The 22,875-nt window shown below is 45.2% G+C and overlaps 1 protein-coding gene across 1 annotated transcript; it reads left to right on the forward strand.

Moving 5' to 3' along the window:
• Window positions 1-112: 112 nt before the first annotated feature.
• C8A (complement C8 alpha chain) lies at window positions 113-19,392 on the forward strand. The gene is made up of 11 exons (XM_005521202.3): window positions 113-330; window positions 2,423-2,519; window positions 3,455-3,599; window positions 4,681-4,825; window positions 6,384-6,573; window positions 7,784-7,984; window positions 9,267-9,507; window positions 13,786-13,914; window positions 14,556-14,713; window positions 16,689-16,911; window positions 18,875-19,392. The coding sequence occupies exons 1-11, from the start codon at window positions 215-217 to the stop codon at window positions 19,024-19,026; spliced, it is 1,797 nt and encodes a 598-aa protein (XP_005521259.2). The 5' UTR covers window positions 113-214; the 3' UTR covers window positions 19,027-19,392.
• Window positions 19,393-22,875: the final 3,483 nt, after the last annotated feature.

The following is a 22,875-nucleotide window of genomic DNA, read 5'->3' on the forward strand; positions in this document are numbered from 1 at the left end:
TATTTCCTTGCCAGAAAACAGGGAATTTGTTTCCAAAAGGGCAAAGGCCTCTGGGATGTGTCCTGATTCTTTGTGATTCGATCTGTGCTGCTGTCAATGATTTACTGCAGCATTTCAGAGCCTGGTGGGCTCCATGCTCCTTCCAGCAGCCCTGAAAACTTAAAAGCTTTGGTTTGCAGCTGATCTATAGCAAACATTTACGTATGGCAAAGCAATGTGGTGGAGCCTGGCTCAGCTCTGTCCCTTGATCCTGTCTGTGTGTGTGTCACTGGCTTTGACACCAACCCCGGCCACGGCGTGCAGGGAGCTGCAGGCACCACCTTCCCACAGGTAAGCCTGTTCCCTTCCCCACATTTCCATACAGGAATTACCAGCACATCAATCAGCCCATCAGTTTTCTCCTGACTTGAGGCATGTGCACAAAGCTACCAGGAGAAAAAAAAAAATAAAAAAATAAAAAAAGAATTAAAAATTGGCAGCTGTCCAAAGCCCAAGCCAGTCACTGTAATTCCTTCTTAAAGGAACTGTTTGCACAATGGTTTTACAGATGACTATTAAGCCTTCTTAAACTTCCTTACCGAAATTACCAGGCTGGGTTTGGGCACTTGAAATGAATTCTCTATGCAGGATGATTTATGAGTTAATATTTTTCATATTCTTTTGCATTATAATTATTTTGCACTCGACAACACGAAGCTAACAAGTGCATGTGAATAACCCAGTTTTCAGTCCAAGCCAGATCCTCACACCTCAGGTTTTTTTTTTCCCATGAACAATATTGTTAACCTATCTGAGTGTCACTTGGGCTTTGAAGGAGAGGAATAAACAAGTTACATTTTTTTCTAAAGCTATAGTGTCATGATAGGGAAATGGGTGGATTTATTTTTTTTTCTACAGCTATTAATTTCAAGCTTGTTGTAAAGGCAAATATGATTTAGGAGGATCAAAAAAAGGTATCAGTGATAATTGGAACATGGAGACAAGGAGAAGGCAGAAAGAAAAAAAAACAACTGGTAGTGATACACTTAATTATGAAGGCTTATTCCGATAATCCCTTTTGAAAATGAACAAAGACGAGATTTTTGATGTTTGATGAACTTATCAAACAAGGCAGAATAATGAAGAGGGAAATGTAAAATCCAATCAAAGGTGAGCCAATTAAGTACTTGGCGAAGTGCTGAAGGATGCAGCCCACAAATCCTCCTGTCAGAGCGAAAAGGCATCAATACCTGCACGTCCTCCAGCTCTGGGTTCATCTGCAGCCTCCTGGGTTTTCAGCTCACACAAGGGTCTGCACCCACAGGCTCCCTTACTGAGCTGCTGTGGCTTCCATTCAGTGAATCTCTCTTCCCCAGCTTCTGGTGGATCCCCCATGAGCTATGTACCTCTGCTAATTATCTATATTTCTCTTTGGACTGCAGTCTTGTAAGTGAAATGGACTGCTCATTAGTTAATCACCAAAATAATAATAAAAATAATAGTGTTCTGACTCAGAATGAACCCTCAAATGCTTCGAAGGCTGTGGATACGCAGGGTTGTATTTGTATGCCACAGATTGCTCCTCAAGACAAAGAAATGGCTCATCAAATGAAGGTTTTAGGAGAAGAGACAGAACTAGAGATCATAATGACTGGGCTGGGAGGCAGGAGAAGTATTTGCTGGCTGTTGTGTAGTGATATTCACAGTATGTGCAGAGAGTCTAATCCAAGAGCCGCTACAATACTGTACCTTTGCCCTTTTCTCCTTTCATAATATTCCTTTAGTTATTTTCTTATTTTCAGAGTTTGTGTATTTTGCTTTAGAAACACTCAACCAACAAATTCTTAGCCAAGGTCCTTTGTACCTTGTTCTCTCAGCACTGTTGGTGCAGTCATTCCCACCCCTCCACAAAGCCCAGGGAAACCAGGATCTGATTTCCCACTTGCTGGGAAAAATCCTGGGAGTTCACACTGGAAAGAAAGTGACTTCAAAACAGGCTCAGTAGTGATAAACATCCCTGCTCCTGGAGATTGTGATGTGCTTCCGAAAAGAAAGGTAAAAAAATCAGCTTTTCTTTAAAACCCATCTCTCCATGACATTCCTTCTGTTTACTCAGGATGGTTGCTCATATATATATATATATATATATATATATTTTTTTTTTTTTTTTTTAATTGCAATCTACCAATTGGAAAGGGCAAAGATGTCCTGGGAGAGCAGGAATCCCAAGGCAAAATCCCCAAGTACTGCACGTGCAGGCCCTGCTCAATTCTGATGGTGAATACTTGGATGGGACATCTTGGGGTGCTTCCCATTTCCTACACACCAGCTTCCTGGTGGAAAAACACACACACACAGACAATTTTGCCCCTTCCAGCCTCCAGCCACTCTCAAAACACAGCTTCAAAGACCTCAGACCACTCTTTCTTCCCCTCCTCCCTAGAAGAAGCAGCAGAAATGTTAATTCTCCAGCTCCTGTCGACTGTCAGCTGAGCCAGTGGTCAGGATGGACTGATTGCTTCCCTTGCCAAGAGAAGAAAGTAAGGATCCACTGTAATGTATTCATTCATCTTCAGATGTGTCTGTGATGAGGATGTACACACATTAATTATATATATTATACATATTCATCATTCTGAAGCATCCAGTAAACTCATCCAAATATGATGGAAATGCTCCTCTCCTAGAGAGGCTCTTATTTACCCTGGTGTAAGCTGGGGAATAAATTCATTCGAGGCAGCAGAACAAGAAAACCAAAATCAAGGCAAATGGTGGAAGAATCAGGCCAGAATAGTTGCCCAAGACTTTCTTCCTTTTCTGTCTCAGATTTAATTAAGTATCCCTTGATTCTTAATGCAAATAGTCCGGTAAAAAGAAATTAGAAGCAGCCTTCATGCATCAGCTCTTCTTCTCATATTTTTATATCATTTCACATATGTCTTCATAGTTTGAGAATTTATTTTCAAATACCTGACATAATTCTGCTTTCTACTGAGTTTATCTTCTCCCTGCCTTTTTTGTTCCTGTGCTTATAAACAGTATATTATCAGTAAATAATATGGCTCTTCTCCCTTTCTTTTTTCCCTTCCTAATTTAAAGAGCAGCAATTCTCATTAATAATCCATCAGAAATGTTGCAGGATCAGTGTTGTAATTAGTGTCTGTGTCCATCTGAGCCTGGTGCATTGCAGGACAAAGCACATGCAGCTGGAAAAATGCCATATTTTTCCAAGGTATAAAACAGAGATATTTTTAAAACAGCCATTCCAGCCCCCTCTAAGTCCACACGTATGAACTCCAGACAAATCTGAGCTCCCAACTCTCTTCCTGACTCTCCTGCCTTTACTACATATGAAGCCTTCAAGCCACACACACACATAGAAATAGGAATATATATTAAAATGATAGTTTTGATTGCTTTATGGCCTGGGGAGGGGATTCCTGTGGGGGATACACGTGGATGTGTCTCTGTGCAGCACCGCTACCGGCGGCTGGCACAGCCAGCAGAGTTTGGAGGGCGACGCTGCGCTGGGCAGCTCTGGGATGAGCAAGCCTGTCGAGCTGAGACAACGTGCACAGGGCCACCAGGGTGTGGGCAGGACTTCCAGTGCGAGGGAACAGGTGAGTGACCCAGGCAAAAACGCCTGCCAGAGAGGTTTTGGTCCTGGGGGTATCGGTGCCCTGCCCCGGGCAGCAGGAGGGAGAACCAGTAGGAGAGAAAGCAGGAAATTCCCCCTCTTCAGTGTTTTCCTCTTACAGAAATCCACCCATGTTACGCTGGGATTTGGGTAGAAAAGAAGGCTGTGTGACATGGAGAATGTGAATTTTTCAGTGGAACAAAGAGAGTAGGAATATTCTGCTCCAACTGCTGTGCTGCACGCTCACACTCCCCTCGGCGGGCACAACGCTCCCGCAACGCGCCGCTTTCTCCCCTGCTAGAGACAGAGTTCAATCATCAATCCAACCAGCAATCTGTTGGGGTGATTTACTTATTTTTAGCCACCTCCAGCTCTGAGGATTAGGATATAAAACGGCTGTTCTCTGAAACTTTGACTAGCCTTGACAGATTTTTGTTTCTATACAAATGGCTCAAACTTCCCTCCTGAGCATTTAATGAAAATTCTGCTGAAATTTGGAGCCACAGGTCAGCTCTGTGACCAGCTCATCAGCTGGAGCAGGTTATCATCACTCCACTGGGGTAAATTAAGCAGTGACAGCTCCTCCTCAAGGCTTTCTCCATGCTTCCAGAAGCAAAAGCCCTTCCACATTGCCTTCCCTGCAAATATCCATTCTTGCAATTAATTACTGCAATAAACTCCCCAAATGCCTCCTACAATAGGAAGAGGAAAACGTGAACTTTAATAAGATGGAGTTGACTTCCTTAAGCCAAGGGGTGAAGCTATTCCTATAGCAACTTTCCAAGAGTGTGATTTTAGAAAATAAAGTCAGGACAGCGAGGTGACCTCTCCTTGATTCCCACCTGATGGAAGCCCACGGGAGTGGCCATGGCTTGGACTCTGTGCTGTGCTTAGGTCCCAGAGACTTGGAAAAGCGAATTCCCCATGGAATAAAGCTGTATTTAACACTCTGCATGACCTCTTGTGGCCCTGAGATGTGGGTGAAAACCAGCACAATCAGTGCAAGCTGCCAGCCAGGATTTCTGGAGGGTGGATAAGCCACTGCCTGCATCTGTGCACTTTAGGGCGCTGCATTAAACGGCATCTCGTGTGCAACGGAGACAGAGACTGCAGAGACGGCTCTGATGAGGATAACTGTGAGGATGAAGATATTGAAAGCCCTTGTGAACATCTGTTCCCAATCCCAGGGGTGGAAAAAGCAGTCCAAGGGTGAGTAATTAATCAATAGCTGCTCCTCTTGCAATCAAAACAGGATTATGTTTCTTATATTGCTCTTCCTTAGTGATAGCAGTGATCCATGAATTGATAGGGGGCTGTGCAAAACCCAAAGGGGAGGTGCTGTCCCACGTGGCTGTGGGGGGCAGTGAGGGTTCATTCCAGCTTCTATTTCAAATTCTGTCTCAGATCTATTACCTGACCACAGTACTTGTGATGCCCTTTTTATACTCCTGAAAAAATAGATCCCAGTTATCTCACAGCCTTCTCCAGTTGTTAAAAGTAAAAGACTAAAGCAAAGAGCAGACTTTGGAGGTACAGCACCCTGCTGGCATTCATCCTTAAGGAGATTTAACTCCAGGATTTAGGACTTCAGAGCACAGATCCAAGGCAGAGAGCCTGAGTTCCACATGAGTATAGGTAAATACTCCTATCCACAAAAATGTTTCCCTGCTCAGTTTCAAATTTTCATTAGGTGATACAGGCAAAAAGAGAAACCCAGAATAAAATGAAACTGAAAGGCAAATTGTGACTGTGACACTCTTGTTGAAAATCTTGTATTTTGACCGAGCTACTGCTCAGTTTCCCTTGGAGAACATGGCCCTGCCTGTGCCAGAGAGATTGGAATGGGATGATCTTTAAGGTCCCTCCCAGCCCAAACCATTCTAGGATTTTATGAACGTGGGCTACAGGGTGAGAATGGAGCCAGCCACTGTGTAACTTTCCCATCAGCTCAATCCAACAGTCTCTGGAGTCCATGAGATAAATGTCTCTCTGGCCCAGGGCCTGGGAGGATCCATCAAAAGTTTTACAAGGGATGCATTAATTTTCACCGAGAACCCTGTTTAATTTTGCTCTCTGAAGTGCTTCTCCTGCAGAACACACAAAGCAATGGCATTTGCTATCTTAGTCCTAGAGATGGTTCCCTGTTGAGAAGAGCAGTGCTGCTGTCTAGTTTGAATAACGCTTTCACTTTGGGCCACAGAATTACATGGAATACTAAGTAATAGGAGGGATTTCAGAGGGCAGCAGCTGTGAGGGCTGGAGAGCAGGAGGAAGGAGGAATAAGGAAATAATAAGTGACAGACTTGGCAAAGCACAGGCTTCATGTCTAGGGAGGGTGTTAACTACCCTGAGAAACGGGACCATTACTAAAAAGGAAGAGATGAAATTAAGATAGAAAATAATTGCAGAGAATGCCAGGAAGCACTTTGTGACAATGAGATGCATTAGGCTCAAGAGGAACCTGGAGGAATTCCAGGACTTTGGGACGTTCATAGCTGAACTTGCTGGGAGGGGCTGGGCAACTTCACGGATTTCTTCCTTTTCTCACGTGCGAGTCCAAATTAGTGCCTTGGAAATAAAATGGCTGTTTGTCTCCTGGTAGCTTTGGGAAGGAGACAGCAACGAGATAACAAACCCAACCCAGCTTTAAGTCCTATTTCAGTTCCTTGAGGACAGATAACCTGTAGCGTCAGGAGAACCTGTGACAGAGAGTGAGGAAATAAAACCAGAGCTATGGATAACTTCCTGAACGCTACCTCTTTCCAAGATACAACACCCTGACACAGGAAGGGAGACAGAACATTTACGACCCCGGGTTTTTTGGGGGGCTCTGTGAGTACGTGTACAACGGGGAGTGGCGGGAGCTGCAGTACGACGCCGCCTGCGAGCGCCTGCACTACGGAGACGACGAGAAGTATTTCCGCAAGCCTTACAACTTCCACATATTCCAGTTCCTGGTGAGTGCTTCAGGAGGCCAAATTTAGCAGCCATTTCCAAGCTAAAAAGCCAAACTCCCCACAAAGACATCAGGTACATTCCATCTGTAGGTTATGTTTAAGGTACCTCAGCAGGCACTCGATGGTGCAAACGCTGGTTTTTGGCACGTAGGGAATTCACTGCTTTATCTCCCAGGCATCCCCACTGCTTCCTCTGGGCCAGTCAAAGCCAAGAGGGAGGTGTTGTCTCTAGATTCTGCTATTAATGAGCTGTAGAGCTTGCACAAGCCCTTTGCCTCTCTGGGGATGGAGCTGGCCATGTGTAGAATGGTAACAATGCTGCTGTTCAATATTTGAAAGCATTTTAAGTGTATGGCATGGTTACAAGGGGCATAAATCCGAATTCTGAGTGAGACAGGGATCCTAAAACCTATCACTGGGATCACGACACTTACAGATGAGGTCACATCTGATGTTAGACACCAATCCAAGCAGTGCAAGGATTCAGTTTGGGTCTCCCACATCATAAGTGGCTGGCTTGACCACACTGTGACATGAACAAATGCAAACACATTATTCATGGGAAATATTACTCAGTGGAAGTAGTTTTCATGTCCTCCCAGCAGGCAGAGTCCCTCAGTCCCCAGTTTGAACACTGGGGTTGTCTTTTTACAGAGCTGGCAAATGGCACAGCCCAGACTCAGCAGAGCTGTTTGATTCCACGTGCCAGCAAAGTGGAGCTGTCAAGGAAAAGGTCACTTCCCTAAAACACAGGCAAAACAATGTTTGTTTTCTAGCCTTGCCATTGTAAATAGATGTTGAATTTTTCTTCTCCTAAGTAAATTCATCCAGAAGCAGGCTGGAGAGAAAAAAAAAGTCAGTCCAAATCGTTAGGATTTGGCAGAGCTGGAAGGAACTGGAAGGAGGGTTTTATAATGGGAAGTGTCAGGCTGTCTTAATAGGTACCATTACCAGCTCTGGCTTTGAGTGGCTAAACACAAACCTCTCCCCTGCTTGGAGATGGATGAAGCAAAATGCTTGGCTTTATCCACATTTCTCACATATTTCCAAATGAAATGGCACGGGACTTAATTCCTTATTCCACATTCACTGAAGTCAGTGCTGGTGCTGTCAGGAGCATCACGGGCTTTAAGAGGTATTCCTTCAAGAAATAGAGATTAAAAAGGAAGGGAATCACCTGAAAAATTAATGTCTGCTCCTTTCATTTTAGACTCAGGCTGATTCTGGATTTGCTTTTGAGTTTTACGAGGATTCAAAGGACCTGCTTGACGCCCTTAAAAGTGATAAATCCAAAACAACAGGCTTCACCATTGGAATTGGGCCTGGAGGTGGAGATCTCATGTTAAACCTGGGCCTCACTTTATCAGGTGGCAAAGGATCCCTGAAGAATTTCACACAATATGATGCAAAGGTAAAAAAAAAACAACAACCCCAACCAAATCAGTGATGCATCTGCTCCAGTCGCATCATCTGTGCATGGCATGGTCTGGCTGTAACTTATGTCAGTTTATTCTCTCAAATGCATTTTTTAACACAGGGTAATTGTACCTTAATTTGTTCATGTAATTGCAAATGTATGATCGTTAGTAATCCTGTTTGCTGCTCTTGGTATGTTTTAGCAAACAGGGAGTGGGAATAAAATTGAATTACGGAGTGCCACGGCGCATGTCGTCTCACCCCATCCTGTTTCATGGCTACATTAAGCACATAAATAAAAAAATGCTTAAAAGTGACGATGAGGGAGGAGGGAATATAAAGATGCTGATCAAAACAATTATCCTCAAGGAGTGATCTCTGGTAGCAAATACATCTTGCTCAAATTAATACGAGCTGCCTCGTGACGGAGAAATAGGCTACTTTTTACAGGAGGTTAAACCACCACGCTGAAAAAATAGTACCTGATAATAGGGTGTACTTCTCACAGAGGGTTTACATCATGGACTGGCTGTGATGACCTCTTTCCAATCTAATAACATGAGTGCTGGTATTTCCCACATTTACCGTGCCCCATCTCCACTTGTCTCTGGGCTGCTGACAGAAAACAATAAAGAAGAATTACTTTGATGGTGTTCTGAGTTAAAATGCCCTTAAAAGCTGTTTGAAATGAGCACCATTATAGTATTTACTGTGCCCTTGTCCAGACTCACGTGATGTTTGCAGCTAAATGATGATCAGTTATTGGAGGAATCATTTAAAGGACTGCTCATGTTGCAGTGGGGACTTGTCCAAAGCAATGGGAAATATAGAGGTGGAGCCTTGGAGCTGGTGGTTTATCCTGGAAATTCTCCCTCCATCAGCATCTTCCTGGGCAGGGAATCTCCCCTCTGCTGGGCTGGGCTTGACCCTCGTGCTTTGTCACTCATTGGGTTTGTGAAGAAAGCAAAAAGGGAATAAATGGTATAGAAAGGAAACCAGAAAAAGAAATTGCAGAAACGGAGAATGGAGGGGAATCACATGGAGCCCAGCTGTGATCATATTCACACATCAATAAAACCCTCCAAGGCCCTCCACCTCCACAGCACATCAGAAAGGGACTTTAAAAAGAGAATTACCATTATTTCATTTAAAATCAGGCTTGTTTTCATACGTACACCGACAGTCAGAGACTCAGGCTTTCCCCTGCAAACCTAAAAACTAGAAATTCATTTGTTTAAATTAATGCTGACTGCAGCTCCTCTTTTCTTTACCTGCAGGATGTTGGGTTCATTAGAGCTGAGACCAAGGTGCAGACAGCCCGCTTCAAGATGAGAAGGGACAACATTGTTTTGGATGAAGATGTGCTGCTGTCCCTGCAGGACCTCCCAGACACCTACAACTATGGCTTGTATGCCAAATTCATCGACGACTACGGCACCCACTTCATGACATCTGGCACCTTGGGGGGTGTCTTTGAGTACATACTTGTCATCAATAAGGAGGAAATGCGCAGAAAAGGTCAGAAAAACCAAAATACATTCTCTGTTCTCAGCTTTCTGCTTTAAACCTGGCATTTCCAGCCTGGTGGCACTACTGGCCACATGGCTTGGGGTCACCAAATGTGCTCTGATTTCAGAAGAACCTGGGTGAGGGTTTGGCCATTAAGGAAGGAACCTGAGCATTATTTTCTCAGTGTCACTTGCTAATCTTCTCCTATTTCTTGTCATCTTTGTTCACCATTGAAGGCTGCAAAGCCACTCAGAGCTCAGCAAAGCAACCCTCTCACATTTCATGTTCGTAGTGAGGGCTGCAATTTTCTGTAGATGGAAACGCCACACTGCACTCAGCAATACCTCTGCCACTTTACTCTGCTCAGTGTCACATCTGGAGCCTAACAGACCCCTGTTAGCTCCAGTTCTCAACAAATTGGAGTGTATGAGGCTGGAGAGCCCTACCTCTAAATCTCAGTTAGATAAAACAACCACTGCAGATGCTGAGAGTGTGAGAATTGCCATGGCTAGCAAGTCAAAAGTGTAATGTTTCTCCCAATCAAAAACATGGGATGCAGAACAATAATACAGGATTCTAGCTCAATAACCAGGTTGTCAACTTCTGTAAAGGTGTCAACAATGCAACAGATCCCATTTCCCCTAAGGGCCATCATTCTGCTGTGCTGAGGGTACCACTGCCTTGGTAACTCCAGGCCAGACAGTGATGCAGAAGGAAATTCTGATCTTGGACAGCAGGTGCAAATTGCTGTAATTTCAGAAATTTCAATCATTTTCATGGTTCTGCCCCAGATTCTGCCTCTGGTCTGAAATGGTTTGGTCCCACACGCATTAGGATAACTATGCACTCCACATTGCACAATAACCATGACAATTTTTCCACAAGAAATTACTGATTGAGAGAATTTTCATCAAGTTCCTGAACCTCTAATGTTTGGAAACATGATACCTCTTGAAATTACTTCTTCACGTTGAAGGGTGAGTGATATAGAAGTGAGCAAGGTCTTGGCAAGCAAGTCTTCAGGAAGCAAACTGCCAATTTCAGAGGAAGAATTAATCAAGAGCATGTGGAGGGAGGCTATTATTTTGCCTTATCTTGTGCTTGCTGTGTATGTAAGGAGATTTACTGCTAAGAGATGCCTTATCTTAGGAAAGAAGGATGCTGAAGCCCAGCAAAAGACAAAAATGTGCCCCAGTAGAGATGTAATTTTCATTCTAATGCAGAACCATTTTCATCTAATCCAGGCTCTGCCAGAAAGTCCAGCCTTACCAAGCCAGCAGTGCTGTGTCACACAACACTGACCCAGAAGGACCCACCTGCAGTGTCTGATATGCCACTGTCTGAAAGCATTTAGTAAAAAAACCCTGATTTCTCAAATGTTGATCACAGCCATGCTTGGAGGCTGTGTTTGCAAGAGGATTATCCCTCCTTCCCTGAGGAATGGTTAGGATCAGGATATAAGTGCTCAAGTCTTAAAATTAGAGCTTCCTAAGATGAGCCTGAAGCTCTGCAGACGCATCACTGAGTCCCCACAGGGCTGAATGTGGAGCTGCTTTAGATCAACCACTGCATCCTGAGACCCCACCCAGCCCACAAAACTGTTTGTTAAATGCTCTGGAACAGAGAATACTCTTTTTTTTTTTTTTTATAGAGAACACTTGACTAAAGCACAGACTCAGGAAAAAGATGCCTTGGCTGAGTTCCCTAAATGAGACACAGCTTAGGTGGTCACTGAGCATCCGCTCAGCACAGAGCTGAACTTTGAACATTTAGGAAACCCAAATTTTGAAAATGAAATCACCTTCTCTGTTTAGATATCCACAACTCACTGCAGAGCTTAGGGCTGCAGTTTTGCTACCAGACCCATTCCCAGCTTTCAGGCTGCAAGGGCTTATATGGATGTGGTCATGAGTGAAATAAATACATATGTCAGAACGAGGTCCCTCGTTGCTCTGCCATCAATATTTTTCATTACTTGTTTTTAAAATAGATTGTTATGGTTCTATTATTTAGCAGAAAACAGCATAATGTGTTCACACATTACAAGAACATTTATGGGAGGAACATTATGCACGGAGTAAATTAGAAAGAGTCTTCATATATTCTGATTAATTCAAAATGCAGCAGTAAATCTTATCACTCCAGCACATTTAACTATCACAAATTATATCATACTAAAAAAAAAACCAACCCTATCAGGGCTCCCCCCTCAAGTGCCAATATTTACTGAGGCCACCCTTTTGCAGTGATAACCACTTTTCATTTATCAAGACCCGATCTTTCCGCGACCAATAGCGAATGGTATCGACAGCCCCTCGCTGAACATAATTACTCAACGGGAGCCATGGCAAATCAATTAATCAGGGTGTTCCTCAAGTTTAATTTTATGGCACTCCAGCACCAAGATAAGCAATCACTCATGTAGCTTTGGGTGAATGAACTTTACCCACTGTGTTTACAACTGTTGAACAGTTTAGTACAAGTAATTGAGTGCTACACGTTTAATCTTTCTCAAGGGCCCAGTTTTTGCAGTGGGATGCAGTTCCCACTCAAGTCTGGAGCAGGTTTCAGCTCTCTCCAGTTGGAACTCTCAGGATGCTGAGTACCTAAGCAGGGTTTGGACCCACCAGGCCAAGGAGCAGATTTGAGCCCCAGCTGGCTGCAGTGAGCCCCTCCTGTAGGGTGTGCAGAAGCAAACAAGTTTTCAGGTGACACCCCAGAGGGATCTGGACAAGCTCTGTGCCCGTGGGAACCTCATGAGGTCCAACAAGGCCATGTACAGGTGAAGGAAGGGGATTCTGCCCCTCTGCTGAGGTCCCACATGCAGTGTTGCATCCAGCTCTAGGGTGCCCAGCCCAGGAAAGACATGGAGCTGTTGGGGCAAGTCCAGAGGAGGCCACAAAGCTGATTAGAGGAGTGAAAAACCTCTCCTATGAGAAAATGCTGAGGGAATTTAGGTTGTTCAGCCTGGACAAGAAAAGGCCCCAGAGAAACCTCACTGCAACCTTCCAGGGGCCTATTAGAAAGACAGGCCTTAATCAGGCCCCATTGTGACGGGACAAGGGGTGATGGTTTTCAGCTAAGAGGCTCAATGTAGATTAAAAAAGACATTTTTTTACAATGAGGTTGGTGAAACACTGGCACAAGTTGCCTGGAGAGGTGGTGGGTGCCCCATCCCTGGACACATTCAAGGCCAGGTTGGATGGGGCTCTGGAAAAACTTGTGTGGTTGAAGATGTCACTGCCCATGAGGGAGAGGGACTGGGCCAGATGGCCCTTAAAGGTCCCTTTTAACCCAAACCAGTCCATATTTCCACAAAACCAGAGCCATGAGTGTTTGAGCAATATTTTAAACACAAGCAAGGCAAGGCCCTGCTCCCCAGTGCTGACGGGAGGCTGTTCAGCAGACAATGCTCCACGGTGGGACTTGGACAAAGGTTTAAATTTCAGACCATTAAACCACAGCACAAAGCCCCCACTGATCTCTGTGCCTCCTCTCAATACCATGGTATTGCTCACCAGGCTCCTTTGGAAAACACTTTAAGGTCCTCCAACAAAAAAGAGCAATACAAGTTACCCCTTACTTACAATACCCACATTTACTGAAATCAATGGACTTTTTAACTACTAAAGAGCACAGCCTTATATTTGCAGTACACTGAGGTGCTTACATAAAACCAGGCTGTATGAAATATGCACATTGCTTACCTTGGTGAAACCAGCTCATTAGCTCCCTTCTCCCCTCTGCAGTCACTTCATGGCTCTCCAGTTACATATTTTCATGATGTATGTGCTGGTGCTGGCAGCAGCAGGCAGGAAAGCTCTGGCAGCTCTCAGCACACAGGCCTTTTCTAAGATACTCCTTAAGGTGCTGCTTAAGCCATTAATAGGTGGGTCAAAGCCTGAATTTAGGAAAATTAGTTTGGATCTATTGATTTCAGTGGTTGTTCCTGGCTTTACCTTAGTTATGTGTTAGTCTGTAAAAAATATCAAAAGTTTGTTGTTAAATACATAGATCAGACAGGGACGTTTGTGCCTGAAGCCTTAAAGTTTTTACTTTCTTCTAATATTTTCTAAGGAAACAGCTTTTACACCTATTACATGATAGGCCAAATATACCCCAATAAAATATTGGGTTTTTTCCACTGTCCTCTGCCCAGAATAGCTTTTGACTTTGAAATACAAAGCCATGAAAATAACCCAATCTTTTATTCAAAGATGGGGAAAAAAAGTGGGAAAATGAACATCAGGAGCCACAGAATTTACCTGTCTACTTTCTGGTTTGCAGCCATCAGCACGGAGGAGATAAGTGCCTGTGTTGGCCTGTCCCTTGGCATTACAGCCAGCAAGGAGAAACTGGATCTGGGTGCAACTCTGACACACTCTGACTGCAAAAACAAAGGATTCCTGAAAACTGGTACAGCAGCAGGGCAGGGGTCTGTTGAGGCTCCTTGGGTCACTTGTTTTGGTCACTTGGGCACAGAGACTCGTGTAGGGGCACACAAGGGGTGAGGAAGGGAGCCCTGGTGCCATCCCCCAGACAAGGTGGGACCACAGAAACTTTGGGTCTGCATCTCCAGGACTCCTGATCTCTCTTAAAAGAGCAGGAATTGATGTAGCAATGTCTGGATTAGAAACAGAGGCCGTGGGGTGGCTGGGAGGCTGCAGTCTACAGCAATGACAGACTGGGTGTGCATGGCAACTAAAACAAGTCAAAATAGACTCTAAAAAGTGCTCAAAGAGGGCAGGAACCCCCAGATTTGTACATTCCATAATGAGCTATAGACAGTGTGATCTACTGCCCATGTCCTACCCAGAAACCAAGGCTGGAGGAGTGCAGGCTCTTCAGGTTTTATCAGCTTAGAGGATTTGGGATGCTCAACTTGTCACCTTGTGATGAGGTGGCAGGGCTCACCCCACGAGCAGGGAGCTCACATCCATCCCAGGAGGCAGCTCCCTGGTAGCCCCCTGCATGATTGACCTCACCTCCATTTAGCAGTTTCTGGGGTCTGTGTGGAAACAGCAGCTGAATAACACCTGTGCAATTCAACTTTCCAGATGCTGAGAGCCACAGTGCAGTTGTGGAAGATATTATTCCCCGGATTAGAGGGGGAGACACCAGTTACAGCGGAGGGCTCCTGAACAGTTGGGATGGCAAAATGTATCGTCACTGGGCCAGGTCATTAAAATATAATCCTGCTATTATTGATTTCCAGGTAAGGCTTTTCTGCAGTTGAAGAAACTCTGCCGCTCTAAGGAATGAAAGTGTAGCCGAGCAGATCATTTCGTATTTTTATTGTGATCCCATCACAGAACAAGATTAAATGTAATGGGCCACTGATCTGGTAACCTCTTATTCATTTCACAATGGGGAGTACATCTCCCACCGACTGCATCCACAGGGAGATGGACAAGGAGCTTAATGCTGGATTAGTGCCAGGTTAAGTTTCTGATGTGTTCCCCCCAACAGCTTCACAATGAATTGCAGCTGTATTCATCCCTAGTATTCTCCCTGATGCTGTCTGCCCTCCTGTGTAAGCAGGGGACTCACAGGGGGCTGGGGAAAATGTTTTGTTACCCAGCAAAAGCTCTGCACAGACAGGCCCTCTCCAGGAGTTCTCTGAGCAGGGAGCTCCTGGCTTTTCTGTCAGGTGGGTTCTGTCTTTCTCCACACTCCAAAAAGAAGGTCTGTGGCCATAAAAGTCAGCAAAGCCCCAGTCTCCCTTTTGTTTCACTGGATGCCCCATAAAACGGGAAGTACCTTATAGGGCTTCTGTGGGGAGGGAGGAGATGGGTGCAAGCAGAGGGGATGGAAAGGGACAGAGAAGAGCAACCCTACAAACAAATAATCCAGGGTAGAGCTGGCACCAGGGCATGGCCACAACCCCTCAGCTATGGTCAGGAGGACCCCAACATGCCAAGATCACCAGTCTGCTCCAGGAGAAGCTGTGGCATGTGGGGGAAGGATCTCTGTCATGGCAGGGACACGCTGTCATTTCTATCCCTCTTGTCTTCATTTGAAAGCAGGGCTGAAAGCTCTGACAGAGAGTGGGAGAAGGGAAAATGGATTTGGGAATTATCTGTGTTATTGGCAGGGCAAGAAGGACTGTGCAAGCCTTCCTGGGCAGCACCTGGTGGCAGAAAGTACTTTCAGTTCCAGCTGCAGGTTATTCACCTTTTTGCACAAGTTCCCATCAATTCTGGGCAAAATTTGTTGCAGTTTTCCAGTAAACCATGCACTGACCTCTCTGTTGGCTGCTCCAGAGCTGAGCAGTCACCCTGCAACCAGAGCAGCCACTTCAGCAGCTCTTATCTGCAGCCCCCTCAGTTTGCCAAACAGGCTTGTGCAAATTTGCCTAAGAGTTCATCCCAAAGCCCAGCTGATCCTGATCCTCCCCACGAATCACTCTCACAGTGCCTTGCACAGTGAGCTGACACCCAGGTCTTCTCTGGAACAAATTCCTGGCCTAGAAAGGGAGTGTCAGCACAGCTGCATCGATGGACAAATATAAGTGTCTTCACACAGTCACAAGTTTTTAGCTTTAATACTCATTGAATATTAATATTCAGTTGGGCAAGTTATAATTGCTTCCCAAACTGGACTATTTTTGCTGACTGCTATATAGGAACTGTGTTTTGCTGCTGGAAAATATGATGAGTGAGTTACATTCCCAAAGCTGTAGATGACAGTATTATTTCACTACATCAAAGGGCAAAAAATATATAGGCAAAATTCTTCATTCTCAGCATTTACTGGATATTTCACAATCTGGCCACTGCAAGTGATAGGATGGCAATAAATTCTGATGACACCCTCTGTCCAAAGCTCTTACCAAAACATTTTCTTCAAAAAGGCAAAAAGCATGCAAGAATCTCAGGGATTGTGACAGCACTAAGAAATTAGTAAAAAAAAACGGGCTTACTGGGGTGTTTTAACTTATCATTCGAATCCATACTAAAACTCCAAAGCATGTCCAGAAAAGCCAATCCCACACAAACCTCCAAGATGAGGAAGGTTTTGGACCGGTGGCTCCTCACTGGGGCAGCAACACATTTGCATGATGTACATGCAGCTGTCGAGGAAGACAAATGAGTTTTTCCCGAGTCCTGAATTTATCCAGCAATGTCACAGCATCCCAGTCGATGCCCAGCTGAAATTGTTTCCATGCCATCCATCTCCATTCCCCGCAGCTGCAGCCCATCCACGAAATCCTGCGCAGGAGCAACCTCGGCCACATGGAGACCAAGAGGCAGCACCTGAAGCGGGCTCTGGATGAGTTCCTGCTGGAATTCAGCCCCTGCCGCTGCGGGCCGTGCCAGAACAACGGGGAGCCCGTCCTGGTGGGTGACACCTGCTCCTGCCACTGCCGCCCTGGCTACAGAGGCCCTGCCTGTGAGCAGACTGAGCGCCCAGGTGAGAGCCCAGGCTCAGCAGGGCAGGGGGACAGGCAGAAAAGATTTCCCCCCTCCACGTGGCTGAACCAACAGCTCCCACCATCCGTGCCTCAATCCTACCTTCCCTTCTTGTTGCTTCCCTTATTTTGTTACTGCGTTATTCCGAGCGGCCCTGCAAGAGAATGAGATGGGCAGCTCAGGAGAGAGGGGAATGGCTTTAAATTGAAAAAGAGCAGAGTTAGGTTAGATATGAAGAAGGAAATCTTCCCTGTAAGGGTGGTGAAGCCCTGGCACGGGTTGTCCCATCCCAGGCAGTGTCCAAGACCAGGTTGGACAGCAGCCTGGGATTATGGACAGTGTCCCTGCCCATGGCAGAGGGGTTGGAGTGAGAGGTTCCCTTCCAACCCAAACCATTCTATAATTTATTATTACTATAAATAGTAATATTCATACAGATATTTATTCATGCAGATATTTATTTACACAGATATTTATTTACATATCTATAAATAGAGTAGTGGAAATGAGGATGTGTTTAATTGCTGGGTTAAATCCAGGAAATCCTCTGGAGGGCTCATGGCATCCCACTAATGATGGGTGCTCCAAGAGAGCACAAACCTCAGCAGACAGGGAGAGGAGGGAAGGGGAAAGGCTCAGGTGCTCACACAACGTACCACCAAAAAAAGCTGTTTTAGTGAAAAATTGCTACATTGCCAGATTTCCCACCCCATCCTGGGATGCACTTTGATTAGAGTGTCTATTTTGGGGTGAAAAAATATGCTTTTTCAAAGTGACAGGCTTATATTTATGTTTTCTTTGTCACTTTCTATCCTACCCTAAAAAGTTAAGTGGGTAGCAGAAAAAGCCACGGATGGAACAGGCTCTTTCATTTCCAAAAAAAGTTGCAGCTCTCTCTGGATATTTTTGTCCTGATTCATTACGCCAAAAAAAAAAAATCAAAAAAAGAAAATCTATATATATATCTATATTACAGCACATGAAGCTGGCAGAAAAATCCATCTTTAGATCAGTTCCACCAGGCAGAGCTCCAGTCTTTCAACTGTGGGCTCATCACTGGGGTCTCACCAGTGGAAAATCAAAGCTGTGATGAGATAAGGAGTTAGAGCAGAGCTGGGGAGACGGTTTGTGAGGCTGAATGACAAAGCTTTGCTTCAGTGACTGCAAAGTGAGTTTCTTTAAAAAAAAAATAAAATCCAAATCTCAGGAATTGCTTGGGAAGCCCAGGACCTGCCACCAAAGCAGAGCCCTTGACTGGCCAGCCTTGTGCTCCTTGATTTTAGCAACAGTGGGGACAGGAACATTTCTAACTCATGGGCAACTTGTAGTTTCAAAGTTTCATCTCCAAAGCTAATTTAAGACCAAACTATTTTATTTTTTTTAAAAGCACAATGTTCCAGCAGATGGAAAAAGCAGCTTCCCAGCCAGCACTAAGTAAGAGCACACACATCCATTTGCGCTGTCTGGATTAATAAAGTGCCCAAGCCAGACACGAAGGCCAGATGAGTAAATAAAAAACGACAGTAAATGACAGCCATCAAGCATTCCCATCATTCAGGAGCAGTGCCATAATCCATAGTATCGACCTCTCCCGACAGCTCAGTCTGCACTGTAATGAAAAAGCTTTGAAATGACCCATCTCCAAAAGGACTTTTCACAACATCCCCACCACTTTAGGGGACTTTTGTCCCTCTGCCTTGGTCAGAAGCTAGGAAGTTGCTGCAGAGAGAGCTGTGAGCTGTGTTTTGGGAAAGGGAAGGCTGAGGGTTTCAGAGTTGGACAAGAAACAGCTGTTGGTGTTTGGGGCCATGCCGATTCATCTGCTCTGGCTTCAAAGTGCCTTGATCTCAACAGCCTAGGCATGGCTGGGATAGAGCAGGGAGTCTGTATCCAGAGGAGTTTCAGCCAGACCTGAAATCCCTTTTTTGGTTTGTTTTTGCCTTTTTTTTCCTGTGTGTCCCCAGGTGGTGAGACAGACGGGCGCTGGAGCTGCTGGTCAGGCTGGTCCCTGTGCCAGGCAGGGACACAGCGGCGCAGCCGGCAATGCTCCAACCCTGCCCCACAGCACGGAGGGCAGCCCTGTGCTGGGAGAAACCTCCAGAGCAGAGCCTGCTGAAAGCCCAAGGTGCCTGGGACAGGGTGATTTGGAACCTGGGCTGGGCTATAAATACTCCAGGACTGCGACAGAATTACCCCTGGGAGAAATAATTGACCACTGATTTCAACAAGTGCTGGAGTCGTTCTGCAAAAGCTGAGCAACTGCTCCCATGGTTTTGCCCCACCAGATGTGATGGGAGCCCCACCAGATGTGATGGGAGCCCCACCAGATGTGATGGGAGCCCCACCAGATGTGATGGGAGCCCCACCAGTGCTCAACACCACTGCTGCAGAAGATGGCAGAGAATCCACCCAAAGGAGGTGGAGCTGCTGGGTGATCACGGGTGCCATGAAATAAATCCACGGCGAGTGTTTACATAACTGAGCTTGACTCTCGAGGAGTTTATGTATTTTCCTTTGGGAAACATGGGAAAAGCTCACGATCTATGCAGTTGGTATTGACATATGTACCACAAAACTTTTGTACGTTGGCACTGTCAGATTTGTAAGTCCAGCATATTGGCCAGGGCTGCATTTGCAGCAAAGCCATATGCTGCTCTGCATGGAGAAGGCTTCAGCCTGAAGATGCTGAAGCATCCTTGCAAAATGCAAGCCCAAGCTGATGAGGAATTTTAAATAAATAAATAAAGCCATAAATAGAGAGGCTCGAACGCAACCGTTGGGCAGAGGATGCTCCCACACAGGCAAAGGCTTTTCCTCTGTAAGATCAGTGATGAATTGACTATTAGCACGCAGGCATTTTATCTCCCAGGCACACAGAGCCTGAGAAGATGCTAACAGGCTGCTTGATTTAAGGGGCTCTTTTGAATGTGAGACGTAAATCTCAGCACAAGAATGCACACAGTATTGAACTGTGTCCAGAGACCACGGCGACAGCCTGCAGCTCCCTCTTCTTAATGAACTGCCACAGAAACCTGGGATGGACGGAAGGCAAACGGCACTTCATTTTACTGAGCTTTTCATTGCAAGGGGAGAAGGGGGGCAGAAAAGCTCTGAGAAGGAATCGGGCATTATGAACAGCACCAAAACCTCAAAGCACAAAGCAGCCCTTCTGTAGACATTTGAATGGAGAGGGGGAGTAGAAAGGAATCATGGTTTAGTGAAAGAAATTGCTCAGGTGCTTGGAAATGCTTGTTTTTCAACTGTGTGTCAGTGGGGATTTACAGGCTGACACTCAGCTGATGTAAATCAGTGTTGTTCCTTCACTGTAGCTGATTTATGGCACCTGAAGATCTGGACCCATATTTTCTTTTGTGGGCATATTTGCCAAAGGCCAGCTTTTTAACCACTTTTTTTTTTTGCTTGTAAAATGAAACTATGGGCTGAAAACAACAAACCAAGTTGTCTCAAACCCAGAGATGGATTGTTGTGTGAAAAATTCCTTTGCTGGGGGACAAAGAGGTGGCCTTTTGGGCCAACCTTGCTATTCCAGGCAAAGGAACTGTTCACCCAGAGAGGAATTTGCTCCCAAGGGCTTGAATTTGATGTCTTCTGTGTTAGGAAATGAAGCAGCACGATGCACCCATGGATCAGTGTGACTTAGACATCCAAAGGAATGTGAAATGGAGGATCACAACAGGTGATTTCATGAATGCTGCCAGGTTGTGTGGAAACACAAGACAGGGCTCTTACACCAAGGACCACTTTGGCTCACAAGCAATTCTTACCTCTTACATAGACTTCCTAGGACTCAGGAAAATGCCTGCAAGTAAATGAGTACAAAGTCACCTCAGCCAGAAAACCAATTGTGCTCATTTTTTGACCAGAGGGGAGAAATTAATGAACAGAAAGATCTGATGCCTTGGAGGCTGGGAAAAGATGGGGCCTGTAGGAAAACAACCTGCATCCTCAGCTTTTAGAGCTGTTTCTAGAAGGATAAATCACAGAAGAACCACCAAAAAAATTTAAAAAAAGGAAAAAAGAATAAATCAAAGTGATTAAAGAAACTGCATGCAAAATCCCACCAGGAAACATATAAATAAGAGCAGAAAGCTACGTTTTACCTGCTGTTGTTCATCCTCATCACTCAACTCATAGCCCAAAGCACTTAGACACAAACCCAAGGGCTTCCTTCACACCAAAGGAAGGTGGATAGTGCCCCTGTCCTCCCCCTCCACCCCAGGGCTCAAACACCCACATGCTGAAAACCCAGGAGCAGCAAAGCTGGAGACAGAAGAAAGGAAGAAGCTGCCTGTAAGGCCTAGGGAAAGGAAAAAAGAAAAAAAAAAAAAGAAAAAAAAAAAGATTATGAGCAATTACACATTTACAATGGCAGTGGAAGAAGCTAATATATCTCATGCTGAAGTGGGCAGCAGGAGAGTTGTGCAAGATGAGATAAGCAGCAAAAATGTGTGTTTCTTAGTTAAACTAAAAGCTTAGAGGGTACAATAAAACACTGCAGTTCCACCCGGGTTTTAATGAATGGATTTTCCCCTCTTGCACACTGACATACATTTGATATAGTTATTTATCCTATATATTTCTGGCAGCATATTTCCCAGGAGACCTTGTTTATCTCACTCATAAGCACATGATGGATGCGTGCCGCTTTGGATAAATGGTATCACAATCAGATATTTTTATGGATATAGGCAAACTGGGTTATTAACAAAGGAAGGGCAGAGAGGAACCAGCACGCAGAAGAAAATAGGAAATGATTGATGACAATACACCTGAGGTTGCAAGGTGTAGGCTCCAGATAACCAGCTAACAGCAGAGGAGATAAGGGCAGTGCTTGAGACAGAGCTGTTTTCTACCTCAGGGTCAATGTCACATCAGCTGCCCCAACGCCTGCGTCCCTCTGAGCCTGGAAGTTTAGAGCAGGCAAAAATTCCCTGGCAGGAGCAGCTCAAAAATTGTTGCCTTCCCTTTTCATACAGCAGAATGCACAGGCACAGGAAGATACAAAACACTTAATCCCACCAGAAAAACCTGAAACAAAAGAAATTCCAGGTTCTGGTGAGTTTGGGGAGGGACTGGTGGTGGTGGTGCTGCCCTGTCATGACCACCACAGTGAGACCTGCGGTGCTGCACTACAAATAAGTAAAAATATTTGTTTATAATGGTAATCATTACTCTATTCAACTCTAGCTTTTTGATTTACAGAAATAGGAGGTATTAATATGGGATATAAAAGGAAGATAAATCTGCAGGCATGATTTCTGACCTGAAATCTGGCAGTTGTGTTGGGCTCTTCAGCCACCAGGTTAAAACCAGGAGTCTGAAATCTGGGGACTGCTAATACCTCTGCATGGCCTTTCTGGGTTGCTTTCAACAAAACATCTCAGTGAGGGAGAGAACCTGGGCAGGAGCAACTACATCCACCTGGAAGTGGGGGAAACAGCAGCGTGATAAAATAATTTGGCAAGTCCCCAGCTGCAGCCTGGACGACGTTCCAGCCTCTAAAGCGCCCGTGTGACATGACACAACAGGGGGCACATGAATGAATCCAGGCTGGAAAGCAGTCCAGTTTCCCACTGCTGATGGAGACATTAGGGGTGGCAAGATTCCAGCTGTTTTTGTCCTGGGAAAGCTGGATGAAGCAATTACAGCTCACCTGAAATACCCTTCTGGGAGTTCCCGAAGGGCGATACCCCAGCAGCAATGTCTTCAAGCAGGGAGGTGCAACGAAATGCAGCCTCTCCGTGTTTATCCTCTTCTTTTCCTCAAGACAGCTTGTGAAAATACAACATGGGATGTAGGAGGTGAGTATGTTAGCCAGAGGGATGGGCCAGAGCAGCAGGAGCAGGGCTGAACACGTGCACAGCCGCCCGCAGCCCTCCCGAGCCCTCGCGTGTGGGTTATTAATCTGAACTTACACGGGGAGTGAGAGTTAGGAACACCAGTA

This window comes from Pseudopodoces humilis, chromosome 10 (genome assembly GCF_049639895.1).
Source record: "Pseudopodoces humilis isolate 2021_Gansu_Grassland_sample_001 chromosome 10, ASM4963989v1, whole genome shotgun sequence".
Lineage (NCBI taxonomy): Eukaryota > Metazoa > Chordata > Aves > Passeriformes > Paridae > Pseudopodoces > Pseudopodoces humilis.

Bases quoted from the DNA above. Each gene is read 5' to 3' on its own strand.
- C8A (XM_005521202.3), top strand. From the start codon at position 215: ATGTGGTGGAGCCTGGCTCAGCTCTGTCCCTTGATCCTGTCTGTGTGT. The intron at 2,520-3,454 runs GTAAGGATCCAC...GTCTCTGTGCAG, and splicing joins TCCCTTGCCAAGAGAAGAAA to CACCGCTACCGGCGGCTGGC. The intron at 16,912-18,874 runs GTGAGAGCCCAG...GTGTGTCCCCAG, and splicing joins TGAGCAGACTGAGCGCCCAG to GTGGTGAGACAGACGGGCGC.